Source organism: Curcuma longa, unplaced genomic scaffold (assembly GCF_044706935.1).
Source record: "Curcuma longa cultivar G26 ecotype Majalengka, Jawa Barat unplaced genomic scaffold, ITB_CL_G26_1.1 contig_19036, whole genome shotgun sequence".
NCBI classification, from domain to species: Eukaryota; Viridiplantae; Streptophyta; class Magnoliopsida; order Zingiberales; family Zingiberaceae; genus Curcuma; species Curcuma longa.
Window position 1 is genome coordinate 1 of NW_027430979.1, and position 16,548 is coordinate 16,548.

The window sequence follows — 16,548 nt, forward strand, 5'->3', positions numbered from 1 at the left end:
TAAATCATAAATCTTAAATTTTAAATACTGAAATAGTTAACTTTTTAAATTATCCAGTAACTTTTACGCACTATAATAAATATTGAATATTAAATTAATCAAAATTTTAAATATTAATATATCAAAATATTTAATCAAAATTATTTTAAAATAATTAAAATTATTTTAAAATAATTAATTTCTAACAACTACAGAATAATCATTTTTTATTTAAACGTCCTGTTTTTTATTTTTACCCAAAAGGATTTGATAAAAGAAAGTGAATTAATACCCGTAACCCATTCTAGTAAACAGACCCAAGTTTGATACCGGGTTATTGGGTCGGATACGGTTATTGGGTCCACCTGAGAGGACTTTGCTAGGGTTTCCATTAGCTAACTTCGAAGCGGATCCGAGCGGCTCCTGCCCGTCTCGGATCCGTAAACATGTGGGAGTCGTGCTAGCGGCCAACGCACTGCTGTTCTCCTTCACCTTCGTTGATTCATCTCATCGCTCTATCGAATCGATCCAATCCGCAGTCGAAATCTTCCAGATCAAGTGTTTTTCTTTGTGCTTGATCGAGTGGTGTTTTACTCGTCGATTTCATTCTTGCCGATTGATTCTGTGTTATTATTCCTCGGTAGTTTTTTTGTTGGAAGCAGAAATTTTGCTTTTTGGAGATGGCGTCGCCGGTTATGGCTTCCGACCCTGCGATTTTTGGAGCAAAGGTAAAAAAAATTTCTCCACTAGTTCAAGTTGCATACTGGTGCGAGCTTCCCAGTATATGATATACTATTTTCTTCGATATGCAGAAGGGATTAGGCTTTCCGCCGTGCTCTTCGCCTTCGATTATAGGGCATCGCCTCCCAACCTGGAGCTCCCTCGGCCAACGGTTCAGTTAGGAATTCGGTTCTTACAGTTTGGACGACTGAGTTCTTCTGATCCTCTTTTGCTTTTAACGTGGTTAAGATTTCTTATTTCGTCACATTCGTCTATTCAGGTTAAACATGCAATGACGATGACGGAGAAGATCCTTGCACGAGCATCAGAGAAGTCCAATTTGGAACCTGGAGAGAATGTTTGGGTGAATGTTGATGTCTTGATGACTCATGATGTCTGTAGCCCCGGGACAATTGGGATCTTTAAGAAAGAATTTGGTCAGAATGCACAGGTAAGATGACATAATTTTCTTTATGCTTTTTTCTGCTGTTTGGCAAAGGAATAAGTGATGATATAAGATCTCATCCCATGATGATTTGTTGGTATGCTATTGTTAACCACGCAAGTACCAGGGTATCCGTTCTGCTAAAATTATATTTTGCTGTTGCATTTAGTCAAGTAAAATTATATTATGCTATTGTTAACCACGCAAGTACTTAGTACCAGGGTAAATTTTCTTAGTGAGTTGATTGTGATGATGATTTTTTTTGGCCTTTTGTTCTTTGGGATATTTATATATGCATACCACCACCATGTTATTCAAATTGTGCATGTTCAAACTTCAAAAATCATTTGCTTGAAGGATTGTTTTCTCCTCACTTGTTATTAACTTCATAGGATAAAACTTCCGAGAACTATGAACCAGTGCACAGTGGTGACAATGCCAGGTAATTATTTATTCCAGTTTTTATTTTATCCTTTAAAACATGATGCTCTCTATACCTTGTTCTTCCATACACAATGTTACAAATCTACCCACCAGATATATATACACACACACTGATATTCCAATTCTTAGAAACTGCTGTAATAAACACTATCATGACCTTAAATACCCCAGTGACTTATTTTGTATCTGTTATTTTGGCACTTTGGGTTAATTTGAAACATGCAGGTATTGTTGCATTAATTTTATGTCATAAGATATACTTCTAAATGTCTTTACAGATTTATTGGAGAATATAGGATTGATGTCTCGAAGTTGGAACCGTTGGTTGCAAAGGTGTGTAGTTAACATACTATTGTCCATTTTCTTTGTTTCTCATGGTTAATTTGGACGTAGATTTCAAATCTCTCCATAACAAGAATCTTGATACTTCGGTAGTGTTAATTTACCATTTTCAGCCAACTAATTATTCTTAATCTTATGTTGCTAATATCCAGCCACATTCTCCTGATAATCGTGCTTTAGCAAGAGAATGCAAGGATGTGAAAATTGATAGAGTCTACATAGGCTCTTGCACAGGGGGAAAGACGGAGGACTTCTTAGCTGCTGCGAAAGTGTTCCTAGCTTCAGTAAGGGGAATTTTGTTTAGCTTCTCTATTTAATTTTAATTGGTCTGTGAAAATGCCATTTAGAAGGGGAGGCTTGGCGCAACGGTAAAGTTGTTGCCATGTGACCTGGTAGTCACGGGTTTGAGTCGTGGAAACAACCTCTTGCAATGCAAGATAAGGTTGTATACAATAGACCCTTCTCCGGAACCCCACATTAGGAGGAGCTTCATGTACCAAACTGTTTTTTTTAAATGTCATTTAACAAAAATGATAAAGTTGTTTTTCCCTGCTTTAGATCATATGTTCTTATAATGATGGTTCTTTTCCAGTTTGGACACTCAGAAATCAGAAATGAAATATGTCTGACATCCATCAACTTCTTAGAAATCCAGTCAGATAACTCTGAACCAAGTAAACTATCCCATGTGGGAAACAGGACTGATACATTGCACAAGCGAGCTTTACCTTTTGATTTGCATGCGAATTATACTTTTTTATCTTATAAGGACTGATTTTATTCAATATTTTAGACTAATTCTGCTACTACATGTCTGGCTATTTATGTTTCTTCAGTTAGAAAATTTGTTATTTTTCATCTACAAAACGGCCAGTATTACCTCACTTTTGGTTGTTCGTTAGTCATTAACTCATTACTAATCATTAATAGCCAATGGTTTACTTTAAATATGAAAATGTAAATTGGAGAAAGCAAACATATTATGGGATTAGGCCTTCATTGTCTTTGTAAAGCATAACTTTTGTTCTAAGATGAGCTGCTTGGGATTGTTCTTATGGCTTTTTGGCCACAGTATTGTACTGTTTATTTTTTTTCATCTAGAAACTAGTTAGAGGTAAACTAACTAAGACATAAAAGATAAAACTATTTGGAAAGAAAAGCTTGAATTGGGATGACCATTTTTTAGAAGTTTGTTTTCAAGTACCAAGCATGATGGCTAAAGAGAATTATGATTTTTTGCTTGATATTTACATCTACTATCAATAATCATTTCTGATCTTATTTTATGGGACTGGGGATAGCAATGGAACAATAAGTTTTGAGTTGTATCTGCAGCCATATTTCAAGAGAGAATGACTTCTGTTTACAAGAAATATTTACAAAGACATTATATTGATTGAACATTTCATCAACTTCAAATTTGTAATCTTTCCAACTGATAACATTTAACCCCCATCATTACTGATTCTTCAGATACCTGAAACAGAGCTGTTATTGTTCATATGCAACAAAATTGTTGGTTTTCAGTTGGATGCCTCTAGAGTTATAGTGACGATTTAAATGAATACTTCTATTTGGATTCAGGACTTCTGACCTTGATTTAATATTGAGCGAAAAAAGAATTGCTTATGTTGTGAAGAGAATTTTTGCTTGGACCTTTTAATATCAATTTAAAATTTCAAATATATCTGTCTTTGTGCTAAAATCATGATCCACGATATTGAAGTTGAGGCGCCAACTTTGATTGTGTCATGATATAGCTTGCTAAGTTTCCTAAAAAACAACATCTTGCCAAGTACAATGGTTAAAAAGTTGTGGTTTAGAGGCAGAAAATACTCCATAAATGTTAGCATAAAATTCTCTTTATACTATCATCTGCTTCGAATATCTCTAGTATTGTACTAGAATTTGGGCTTCTCACTTCTGTGTTAGATTGTCTACATTCTTTTTTGAAAACCTAAGCTACGATGTCTGGTTGTTGTACACTGCTTATTGTAATATTTCTTTCCAGGGAGAAAAGGTTAGAGTTCCAACGTTCCTTGTTCCTGCCACACAAAAGGTAGCATTATTGCATCAATCAAGATTAGGTCTTACATTAGTTGCTTATCATATAAACTTCTACAGGTATGGATGGACATTTATAGCCTCCCTGTACCTGGATCTGGGGGGAAGACTTGTTCTCAGATATTTGAGGAGGCTGGTTGTGATACTCCAACTAGTCCCAGTTGTGGAGCTTGCTTGGGCGGTCCTCGAGATACATATGCATGGATGAATGAGGCACAGGCAAGTTAGACATGACCTCAAGTTTCATGTTGATCTTCTCTAGTAATTATCAGCTTCATGCTTGGGATTGTGCTGCTTATGATTTTTAACTTGTTTCTTTGTGTGGCTCATGCAGATTTGTGTATCCACCACAAACAGAAATTTCCCTGGCAGGATGGGCCATAAGGAAGGGCAGATATACCTAGCTTCACCGTATACTGCTGCAGCTTCAGCTTTGACTGGATACGTTGCTGATCCTAGAAATTTTCTCTTGTAGAAGGGGGAAAATATCAGTGTCTGTCAAATGTCTTCACAGAGAATTAGTTTCAGATTATATTTTGCTTTGACTCCTATTTAACTTCCTATTTAACAGTAGAATTTCTCAGGTCTGCTAGAAGAATAAGCTTTTATTATTCTCAATGGACTTTAGTTTTTGGTCTTGGCTTGTGAGAAGTCTTATGTTTCATGAGGATTTCAAAGAAATTGTAGGTTTATGTTGCTAAAGTGATCAGGTATTGGTTGTGTTTGTTTACAGGAAACATTTCTGGTTTTCCATCTTTCAGTTCTTTTTCCATAAAATTGGTAAGTGAAATAGCACACATAAATTTTTTTTCATAATTCTATTTTATTTTACAGAAAATTATTCTTCAATAAAATGAGGGCTTATGCTAGGACGAGTTTCTGTGCTTTACTAATATACTATGCCAAATGATGAACCCAACTTGATTTACAAAAAATCAAGTTTTGTTTCAAGCAAATGCATAGAATAGTTATCATCCCAACCTAAGACAGAGGCTCTTGAGCACTCATAATATTGAGGGAGGGTGTGTATTATTGCTTTAAAGTAAAAAAGTGTAAACATCAGTGCATGTCTATACTTTTGGTTCACCTATGTGAATGAGGAGTGCAATTGCTCTACATATTTAAGGGCTTAATCCTAAATGCTTATGAAATGATTTTAATTTGGAATAACATTTTGGTATTTAATTTTTAGGATTGTTCTTTTATAAGTTATCTTCAGTTAGACAAGTAGAATTAGCTTTTACCTTGCCTATGATGAATATATCTCCTGAATTCAACTCAACAACTGTGAATTGTTGCAATTTGAACTACTACATTCATCTTCTTAATTACTACCTACATGCATAGTTTTGGATTCATGCTCACAACATGTTACATAGTTTTACAGTATCCAAACCCAATCAGTGGAGGAGGCTGAGGGTTTCCAAGGACTTGGAAGTCTGATCCAGGTTGTGGTAAGTAGGTGCATCTTGTGGTGGCAGCATGTGCAGGTACTTGCAATTTGGACACAATGGTGAAGACTTGCACAGCATGACAAGAAGATGGCAATTCACACAAACTAATGCCACCATGTTACCGCTCGAACTGCACTGCTTCATCTCCGGAGCTGTGCAATTGGCCTTCCCTTCCGAACCCGGAAATGCCGAAACATTAAGATCCAACTCCATGCTTCGCTCCTTAGGCCTCTCCCAGGTCTTCTTCATCATTTTCCTGTTCAGGTAATACATCTTCCCTGACTGCCACAGATTGACTTACAGAAAGTTAGATATACTTGCTATCCTATTTCGTGTGCTTGAGAAGTTTTAAACTCAAACTAACTCACTTGCAAGTCCAAGCACTGCTCCCAATCCAGTGGCAGAGGATCATTGAGCTGAAGATCAATGTTGCTACTTTGGCTGCCTGGATCACTCCATGTCAGCTGTTGCTTTCTCAAACCCAATTCCTTAAGCGACATCGATTGAGGTGGGCCAAGCGAAAGCTCTGTGTGCTCCATGGCCAGTTTGATAAGTAACACCTCTTCCTCCTTCACTCTTCTTAAGCTTTAAGAATTAACTCTCATGTGTTCATATACTTAGTGTGGACTGGACGATATATATATAGAGAGAGAGAGTGGGTGAGATGGTAAACTTGGAGGAACAGATAGTGCAAAGATTGATTGATGGGATCATGCAAGGTCGTGTGTGGAGAGTAAATAGGGTTCTTAAAGTGGCTTCATCCAACGCCATTAAGAGGAGAGCAGCCCTGTGCATTTAAAGTAGACTGGATTTAAGACCTCCCTGTACGAACGCCCCTAGATACGGGATCATCTCCAATAATTGTACCTGATCAGCAGCCTAGATTTAGATCAGCTTTGGGACATGTATTTTTTACAGTTAGAATCAGAGTTGGAGAGGATCCCATGCATGAACCACCAAAATTTGAGATCTATGTAAGATTCAAGCTAATGATCTGCATCACATAGTGATTTAATTTCTCCAGGGCAGCTGCATCCTTGTGAAACTACAGTGTATTAACTCCCATGGAGTAATGAATTGCTTCCAGTGGGTGGGCATTCATGAGCAGGCAGGCTCTCAAGGAATTTAATTCTGCTCATCAACTGAGAAGGAAAAAATGTGAAGTGGATAAAAATGGTGAAGGAGGAGGGAAGAGACGCTCGCAAAGCTGCAAACCTCAACGGCCTCCACTGCGAAATGGATCGAGCAATGCCATGGCAAATTAATGTGGTGGGCTGTGGCTTCTAAGAGCTCACCAGTGCCAACAACTGCAATTAATCAATGGAGCTCGCCTCACTCTCTGGCCATGAAGGCTCCAAGGCATTCAATGTTTGAAGCCATTAACTCTGGTGGATTTAATGCTGCAACAGCCGACAACTTGCTATGCTGGAAAATACTTGTAAAACGATTGAAACAGGGCATATTAAAAGATCAGAGACTTACAAGTGAGCATTTTGGTTCCTCCTATTGATATGCTATATCTTTCCTTCTGAAATTGTGTCTACTTATTGTGATCTATCTTTGATTCTCTCTCTCTCTCTTTTTAGTAAAAGGTGGCATCAGCCACTTCAGTGATTTTACACTGGTTGATCTTACGATCATCTATATATAATTAACCACTACAGAGGAGGGTATTGCTTTAGTTTTGTTAAGATTTGATCCTTGTCTCTCTCTCAATTCATAATGATACTATGTCATGTATATGAGCCATTATTATTGAGCACTTTTTTTTTCCATTGATCCTCATTTAATTTTGGTAGAAAGTTGGTGGTGAGGGAAGGTCATTCTCCTCCCTTTCACAACCATTTTAACAATCTCTCTTTGTACTAGGGAAGGTGTTTGTTTCTATTGCCTTGTGCCTCTTGTGTCTGCCTCATCAACGTCTTTCTTTACGTAGCCACTTCTTGAACCGGAGCTCGCCATTGTTGAAGAAGCTATTATGCTATGGTTCGAAGGACTTCAGATCGAGTGTTCAGAGTGTAGGCATTAGAAAGAGCCATGGAGAAGTAAAGAAGTGACAGTCATACAAAACCAAGCAAAGAACAAAGGATAGTTGGATTCTTCTACCATTCAGTACGCACCATTTGCACATAGCACATTGATCTGATATGGTGATCCGACAAAGCAACAAGCAAGCGATGTATGGCTGCACATGCTCTTGCTCTTTGATCACTTGCTCTTTAATCCAGTGATTCTAAGTAGGACTGGGCAATCTATTCAAAACCGAATTAATTTAATTTAAATCAAACAAATCAATTTTTCATGAGCTAATCGAATTAATTAAATTTTTTAATAAAAATTAAATAAATAAAATTAATAAAATATTAATTAATTTGAATTTTGATTGAATTAATTCAAATTTTTTGATAATTATACATTTTTATTCAAATTTTTTAGTCGACCACTTTGAGAATGGATGTTTTATCATTGCTAATAACAACTTTAAGAATATAATATTATTGGTGATCATAAAAAATTACAAGATGGATATTATTTCTCATCTAAATTCCAATCAATTATGATGGTTGCAAAAGACAATATCGATTTAACCATATTTATTGAATTAAAAGTTTTAAAATTGAAATTGAATCAAATTATTTGAAATAATTGATATTTAAAAAAATTAAAATTTTAAAATAATCGAATTAAATTTTTAAATACAATTTAATTGAACTTTTATTCACTCTTAATTTCAAAATATGGATTTAGGTCCAAATTGATGGAAAATTCTCCACCATTGATTATCAATTGTATAAAAACAGTCAAGTATACAAAACTCTTATCAATGTAGAATTTTAAAAAAGAATCGAACTATATTGAATCAATTGTACATAATTTTACTTTATATTTTGTAAGAAATCATTTTCATAACTCGATTTTGTAATCTCAAAATCATGCGATAGTAATTTTACCATTATCAATTATCATATTTACACGCAAATATTTTGAATGACTTTTTATCTTAAATAGTGAAAAATAAATCAAGTAAATAATAGAGTATAATAAATACATTTGACACCATGTGCTCTCGTGATAATCTAAATAAATAAATAATGGGGTAAAGGATTATTCACAAAAGTGGTAGGTGGCGCTGTTCTGTTAATCTCACTTTCGCAACAACCATTGTAATCGAACGGTCACGCTAGTACGTCACTTTCAATGAACGGTGACGGTAAGAAGCTAGGGGACCATCTCCGTTGAACCGGCGGGATAGCCTTGGAGAGTGGAGCCTTCGACGGAAAATCCAAATTTTCGACGACGTTAATAAAATACGCGTCTTTGGATCGATAAATTCTCCTCATCCTTGCCGTAAAGACCATGATTCGTGAGAACGGACATGGATATTTTGAGATATTGTTGAATTGATTACGACAGAACAGATTTATTGAAGTAAACAAGAATTTAATCTCGACGAAATAGAGACAATGTCCTCCTCCGTCATGATCAATTGTAATTTCTCGATTTATCTCTTCACAGATGATCGTGAGATCGATCGTATAAAACCGCTAAGATGTCGGCTTTCGATGTTGTAGTGAGAATAAACATGGAACAGATGTTCCAGCACGAGAACACCTCTCATATCATGTTAAATTTTTAATAAATAACATTGATTGCTACGAGATGGAATTATTGAGCATTATAATGGCAAAAAATTAGTATGGAAAGAAATGATTTGGAACTATATATAAATTCTTTTATTCTTTCTTTTTGACATTTTTACTAAATCGCATGAATAAATTTTAGTATTATCTATTTCACATATTAAGTTTTAAAATTTTAAAATGTGATTAATGAGTATTATTATTTAAAATTTTTATTATGATAATATTGGTTAGTGAGTATTATGATTTTAAAATTTATAATAAATTTGTGATAAATTTTATTAAATTTTTATGAGTTTAAAAATTTATTGTTTTTGGCTGTCAAATTTAAATATAATATAGATATATTATGGAGATTTTTAGAAATATATTAATTTTGATTTAAATGGTGTCCGAGATTGATTGATGGATTTAAAATTTTTAGATCAAAATTAATATATTCATGAAAATCTCATGAGTAGAAATTTAATATGGAAAGAAGGGAAGGGTATAATAGGAACGAACTATTTGTTTTTTAATTTTAAAATGTAGATAATCAGTAATAGCGGTTTAGTAAACTACTATTTTTTAATATTTTATTTGTATTTAAAGAAAGAAGATATATTTAATAGGTACATCACATTCGCAATGCAGTCTTTTATTTTCAGTATTTTATAAATAATATAATCATACAGATTTATCCTACGTAAATATATTGAAATCATCTTCTATCATCATTTTTAACATATTCGATAAATAATCTCGTTTAAGATAAATTTATAAATTTTTTAGTTTAATCTACTAATAATTTTTTATTATTACGTGATTCAAAAATAAAATATAAATCATATATTTTTATAATTAAGCATGATTTAATTAAGTTATTAATTAAATAGAAATGTGATATAATTTTTTATATGAAAAATTAGGATATGATTATTATTCTCAATGTAGACACATTCTTTTAGTCCATCATTAATTAGTTTATTAGAAAATATATTTAAAAAATTAAAAATTTAAATGATTGTAATTATAATCATAATTATGTTATTATTGTACTCATATACTTTGATTTTTTATGAATTGGGTGTATTTTATTTTTTATTATTAATGTAATTTATATATTTATTCAAAAAAATATTAATTCTCTATTTTTAAATTATTTTTTACAAATACGCGCCGTGCTGCTTTGCGACTGTTCGTGAAATGATTGATGAGAGTCGCCGACCGCCGACCGGATCGAGACTGGATCGACCGAAGGAAGGAGGGCGAAGGTGACCGCGGAGATGGCGAGCGGCGGTAAAGTGGTTCTCGAGGACGTTCCTTCGCTGGATCTGATGACGGAGCTCCTCCGCCGCATGAAGTGCGCCTCCAAGCCCGAGAAGCGCCTCATCCTTATAGGTATATCATCTACTTTCTGAAGAAAAAAAATGTCGTTTTGAACTGGATTCGACCACCGTACTCCGGCCCTTTTGCTCTTGGGAGTTGGAATCAGCAAGCTAAATCGCCTTCCAGTTTTTGAAGGGGATCTGAGTACTTCGAAGCATGTGTTTTACCTCATAATTGCAGTTAATATTTCACCGTAATTTTCAGAAGAAATTAAAAGAAGGTTCGATTTGGTATTTATTTTTCTAATGCCAGCTAAAGGTTGTAAATTTTGTATGAAATGTACTTCATTTTCATGGATCTTATGTGTCTTCCATCATTGTCGGATGCATAGTTTGTCCTATGTGGCTCTAAAATAAAACTCCTAGGTTTCATTAATAACGAAGGTTGTTATCCCATAAATGGCTATAAATTTAGGGATGCTGTAACAGCCTTATCATATGCATAATTCTTGGACCTGAAATTCTTTCTTTAGATCTGTTTAGGTTGATTAATTAATCTCCATGAGATATTTTAGATAAAGGCTGATTTTACTTGTTTAGAATTTGTTTGTATATGTCTGTAAGAGATATTGATGAAACTATTATTAATCAGATAAAGAAGAATGGATAAAGTGGGGAGGAGCTATAGAGTTTTGTGTGATCATTGTGCTCCTTAGACTCAAAGAAGAAATTATAAATTTGTATTACAGTGCACCATTTATGGATCAGAGTGTTGAACAATTAGGAAACAATGTTCTAAAAAAATTAAACACAGACAGAAATGCTAAGATGTATGAGTAAGGCTGCTAGGTAAGTTGAATTTAAAAAAAAAAAAACTAGTACCATAAGCTTTGAATGTATTTAATACTTCCTTTTGAATAGATTACTCTAAATCTAGAAATATTTTACATTGTTGGGTTGAATCCTAAAATTTGCATGTTAATCTAAAAGAGTAATTAACTGCACAGGAGCTTCAATGAACATTAATGGGAGATATGTTCTTATCGTTTGGTTTAAATTTCTAGTCTCTAAATGTTAGAATTTATAGTTGGATGCGTCATGTTTTTCCATTTTTCATTGTTAGAATGATATTTACATTCCTTGCTTCTTCCTTTCACTGTTCATTGTCCTTCTGAAAGCAACTGGGTATACTATGGTGATTGTTTTGTTAGATTTTCTTCATCTATCTTTTCACTTTTCAGGTTTCTATTTGCATTTGTGATCATAGAGAATAATTATTGGATCTGCTCAATTAATGCTGAAATTAAGCTTTCCACTTTCTTCATGGAATAAAAGTTGGATTGAGTTCCTGATCCTCTTCACGGCATATTAACATGCAGGTCCACTGGGTTCTGGAAAGAGCACCCAATCTCCTATTATTAAGGATGAATACTGCTTGTGTCATTTGGCAACTGGTGGCATGTTGAGAGCTGCTGTGGCTGCTAAGACCCCTTTAGGTATTAAAGCTAAAGAAGCTATGGATAAGGTATTCCTCTTTTAATATAAAATACTGCTATTGTTAAAGTTTAGTTATTTTTAAGTTATATACTTATTGATTCTTTGTCTCTTCATATACCAGGGGGATCTTGTTTCTGATGATTTGGTTGTTGGGATTATTGATGAGGCCATAAAAAGGCCATCATGCCAGAAGGGTTTCATTCTTGAATGGTTCCCTACGACACTAGTTCAAGCAGAAAAAGTAATTATTCCTTGTGCTCTTCTGCAATGCTGGATTTATTGTTTAATGTTTTTCACTATCTCATGTTTTAGCCGTCCCCTTTCAATCTCCTTTTTTTTCCTAGCTCGATGGCATGCTAGCAAAGCAAGGTACCAAGATTGACAAGGTGCTAAACTTTGCAATCGATGATGCCATTTTGGAGGAAAGAATTACTGGGCGATGGATCCATCCATCTAGTGGCAGGACTTATCATACAAAGTTTGCTCCTCCAAAGGTTCCTGGTGTCGATGATGTAAGCAGATAGATCATTCCCTTATAGTTCCGTCTAGCACACACTGTTCTGTTGTCAATTCTGTGGAGTTTGGACCAAATTTTATATTGTTGAATTAGTATCTTGTGAGAGGGTTTGAGTCATTCTTTTTTATTATAAAGTTGTTTCCTGGTAGTGTATGTGACATATAAATATGCTTTTTAGGTAAAGATTACTTTCGACTTATTTTTACATTGTTTGGCTATTTGTATAATCTAATGGATCCAACCATCTTATTTGAATTTTTACATTGCCTTTCATGAAGATTGCCTGGTGTTTTCTCCTTTAGTTCATAGAATATAAGATCAAATGTTAGCACTCCCATGGTAAAGCATGCAGTGCAGATACTAAGGATTAATTAGTTGAAAACATGTGCTCTTCAGGGTCTTCATCAACCATTAATTTGCTGTAATGAGTAAGGGGCATTCTGGATGTTCAAATGTTCATCATTGCACCCAAAACTTGTTCCTAAACTGCTTGACCTTCCTTCGTATTTGATGACTCAATTTTCTCAATCAACAGACTTGACCATTAATTTACTGTCTTAGCAAACATGTTTAATTGTCGTATCCAAGTTGTATGTGTATTCAGAAATCTCTTGGTCCCTTTTATCTGAGAATCATTAACTTGATGAACTTAATGTCATTGTGCTTCTAAGTGCATTGTGCATGTCATTTAGTGTCATTTGATAACTTCTTAATTTGGTCTCTGATGCTTTTAATTTTCTTGTATTTTGCTTTGTAGGTGTCTGGAGAACCCTTGATTCAGAGGAAAAATGACACAGCTGAATTCCTCAAGTCAAAGCTTGAATCTTTTCATAGGCAAACTGAACCCGTATGATCTCTTCTTCCTTTTTATATTACAGCATCTCCTTGACTCTACTATTTGTTACACAGTTCATCATAACTTAAAAGAAGATTACGGGAGTTTACACATTTTGTATTTTGAAGTCACTTGAATGTTTTTATCATAGTTTAGTCTGATTTTTATTTAGATAATAGCTATTATATACTAAAGCACCAAATGAGACACTCATCTCTAGAAAATAATTTATCAACTATAGCTTATTATCAATTTTATTTCTCATTTAGCTTCCTAAGTTCACTAAATGGTTCCATATAGTATTGATAACAATCCGTCAACCTTGTTTTCTGATTTGAGATATTCTTGTGCATTTTAGGTTATCGACTACTACTCGAAAAAGGTTATTGTTGCTCAGATTCATGCCGAGAAGCCCCCCAAAGAAGTCACTGATGAGGTGCAGAAGGCTCTTTCCCAAGAGGAATAATCACCTTATCGATAATTCAACTTCATGAAACCAAAAGAGTTGTGTTGTTGTATTAGTTATGGAAGATTCCAGCTCCAATAATTCTGTTACCTTACTACTTTTCTTTGAAGTTCAACGCTTTCTTTATTTATTTATGTATACTCAGAAGTCGATTTTCAGAAGGCTCTGAGACCTTTTTAATGTGTTGTATACTATTGAGCAGGAATTATTTGATGGTTTCTAAGGATGAAATAGTCATCCTCGAGAATATAATATTCATATTTTCTTTTCAACATTTGTTATATTTCCTTGTCTTTTAAACAATTCTGGGTCAACATTTGTTATATTTTCTTTTCCTTGTATTTTCAACATTTGTTATGGATATGGCCGTGACGGATTTGGATTGATTCAAGAATTGAAAATTTTTAATTTTTCTCTTTAAATTTAAAAATTAAATTAGAAAATTCTATAGACTATAGTCTTGACCGTCTAAATTGCAAATAAAATTTAAAAATTTTAACTTGATCAATTTTAATTACAATCAAAATATAAATTTTTTAAATATTTTTAATTTTTTTTATTTTTTTATAAATTCTTAGATTGATCCATCTAATTCATAATCCATTTTAGATTGGATTGAATTGGGTTGGTGGGCTTTCAGAGTATAGTTGAATTGGTTACTGCAAAGCAGACTTACTATAGTGGACAAAGATCGAATCTCGACGAAGTCAAGTCAATGCTCTCTCGGTAGTGATCAACTACAGTTTTACGATTTACTTCCTCATATAATCCATCTAATTCATAATCCATTTTAGATTGGATTGAATTGGGTTGGTGGGCTTTCGGAGTATAGTTGAATTGGTTACTGCAAAGCAGACTTACTATAGTGGACAAAGATCGAATCTCGATGAAGTCAAGTCAATGCTCCCTCGGTAGTGATCAACTACAGTTTTACGATTTACTTCCTCATATATGGTCATGAGATCGATCATGTGAAACCGCTAGAGTGACAGATTTTATCCTTTGCTGCAGAGTTGGGTTGGTGGCATTTTAGATTGGATTGGGTTAGATTAGGTTAGTGGCACCTTAGGTTGGGTTGAGTTGGGTGGGTGGGTTTCTGCGGGTTGACCCGTCCCATTGGTCGGCCGTTGTAATCGTCGCCCTGCACTGCGCCAGCCGGCAGCCGACTCTGTTCCGCTCTCGTTGACAACGCGCGGACACCATTTCTCTCAAGAACCGGAAGCATTTCGCGTCTCGAGATCCATAAATAGTACCACCATTACCATCCAGTAGCAAGCCGTCCTCGTCCTGCGTTGAATCTTCCTCGTCGCTCTGGTAATTTCCCCTCTTTTTCTTTATTTTCTTGTTTTGTTGGCTTCTTGCCTAATTGTCTTCTGTCTCCTTGGGGAATCACTAATGGTTAGGTTTTGTTTGGATTCATGTGCTGGAACAAAGTTATTTGGTTGGCGAGAAACAAAATGGTCAAATTAATCTGGGTAAATTTCTGGTTTGGCTGGTCCTTCGTGTTTGCGCCTCATATGGAATCAAAAAAAAAAAAAAGTCTTTCTTTTTAAACCCATGAATTATGCTCAAAAGGCGTGGAAGTTTCTTTTTAAATTTTCTTTCATCCGCAGATAATTCTAAAAGGCTTGAACTTTCTTGCTGAATTGGTCTTGTAATCCTTCAGTTGAAGCTCGTTTACAGGAATTAAATTGTCGAAGGCTTTCTTTAATCAATTATGGCTTCCTATACTTAGTCACACTTCCTTTTTTATTTTTAGTCCAAAGATTAGGGTTTTTAGTATCTTCCTAGAAATGTGTTATGGACGACTAGAAAGAAGTAATTAGTTCTAATTCGTAAAGAGATAATGCTGATTTCCTGCTTGCAATGTGTATTTTACTCATTTACCTGTGGATTCAATCTAGTTATAGCATCTTTGTAATGAAGAGTAATGAAACCTGTTTGATCTTACTCATTTACCTGTGCATTCAATCTAGTTATAGCATCTTTGTAATGAAGAGTAATGAAACCTGTTTGATCCCCTCTTCTATCCAGTTTTTCTTGAAGGAACTCTCATTATTTAAGTCTTCTTCGTAAGATGTATGGTAAACCATGAGGAGTGTTTGTTACTCAGATATGTGTACACAAACCAAGGAAGTATTCAAGAGATTTGATATATTAATTTAGTTTGATTTATTTGCCTATTGTACAACTTCTAACTCGCTGTTGAAAGAAGCTAACTTTATCCAGAGCATTGGAAGTGCATATATATCCACGGTTAGCAAAAATATATTAGTGTGTGCATAGATGTTTGTGACTTTGATGACTAGATTGAACCTTACTGATATGAGGTTAATCTCTGATCTGAACCTTACTGATACATGATTTTGGGAGCCTCGATGTTGGCATTTACCAGAGGATCAAATACTTTGGAACTATTGACTAACACCATCAAACATATTTAAATTGATTATAATTGAATTATAATATGCTTCATTTCTATGTTACTGGTATGTTCCAATTTACCTCTAGAAGTTTGTGAACTGTGTTTGATTATTTATTTTTTAATAAATTGTCTGCTATCTATATATTGTATTGACATTTCTTTTAAGAGAAGTGTGCTTCAATTTTTTTTCCCGTGATGAAATCGCCATTGTACCTCCCTATATGCATTCCTGAACAAATGGTTTAGAATTTAAGCTTGTGCTATCTGTAAATATTCGGTTTTTAACACTTTTCCATCAGGAATTTCACTGGTAGCTCAGAAGATCTGTTATTTTGGACAATGAGGTTAGTAATGCACGATATTTACCTTTTCTTTTGTCTTGGCCATGCTAGATGTTGTCTGTATAAACAAA

The 16,548-nt window shown here is 34.4% G+C and overlaps 2 protein-coding genes and 1 pseudogene across 2 annotated transcripts; 2 read left to right on the forward strand and 1 right to left on the reverse strand.

Moving 5' to 3' along the window:
• The first annotated feature begins 515 nt into the window (after window positions 1-515).
• LOC141817008 (3-isopropylmalate dehydratase large subunit, chloroplastic-like) lies at window positions 516-6,966 on the forward strand (annotated as a pseudogene).
• Window positions 5,395-5,987, reverse strand: LOC141817009 (uncharacterized). Its single transcript, XM_074704717.1, has 2 exons — window positions 5,813-5,987; window positions 5,395-5,744 (listed from the first exon to the last, which is right to left on the reverse strand). Exons 1-2 carry the CDS (start codon window positions 5,985-5,987, stop codon window positions 5,395-5,397), a joined length of 525 nt encoding a protein of 174 aa, XP_074560818.1.
• Window positions 6,967-10,295: 3,329 nt separating the features above from the next.
• On the forward strand, window positions 10,296-13,983 carry LOC141817010 (adenylate kinase 4-like). Its single transcript, XM_074704718.1, has 6 exons — window positions 10,296-10,469; window positions 11,776-11,921; window positions 12,015-12,134; window positions 12,238-12,405; window positions 13,168-13,257; window positions 13,604-13,983. Exons 1-6 carry the CDS (start codon window positions 10,355-10,357, stop codon window positions 13,709-13,711), a joined length of 747 nt encoding a protein of 248 aa, XP_074560819.1. The 5' UTR covers window positions 10,296-10,354; the 3' UTR covers window positions 13,712-13,983.
• Window positions 13,984-16,548: the final 2,565 nt, after the last annotated feature.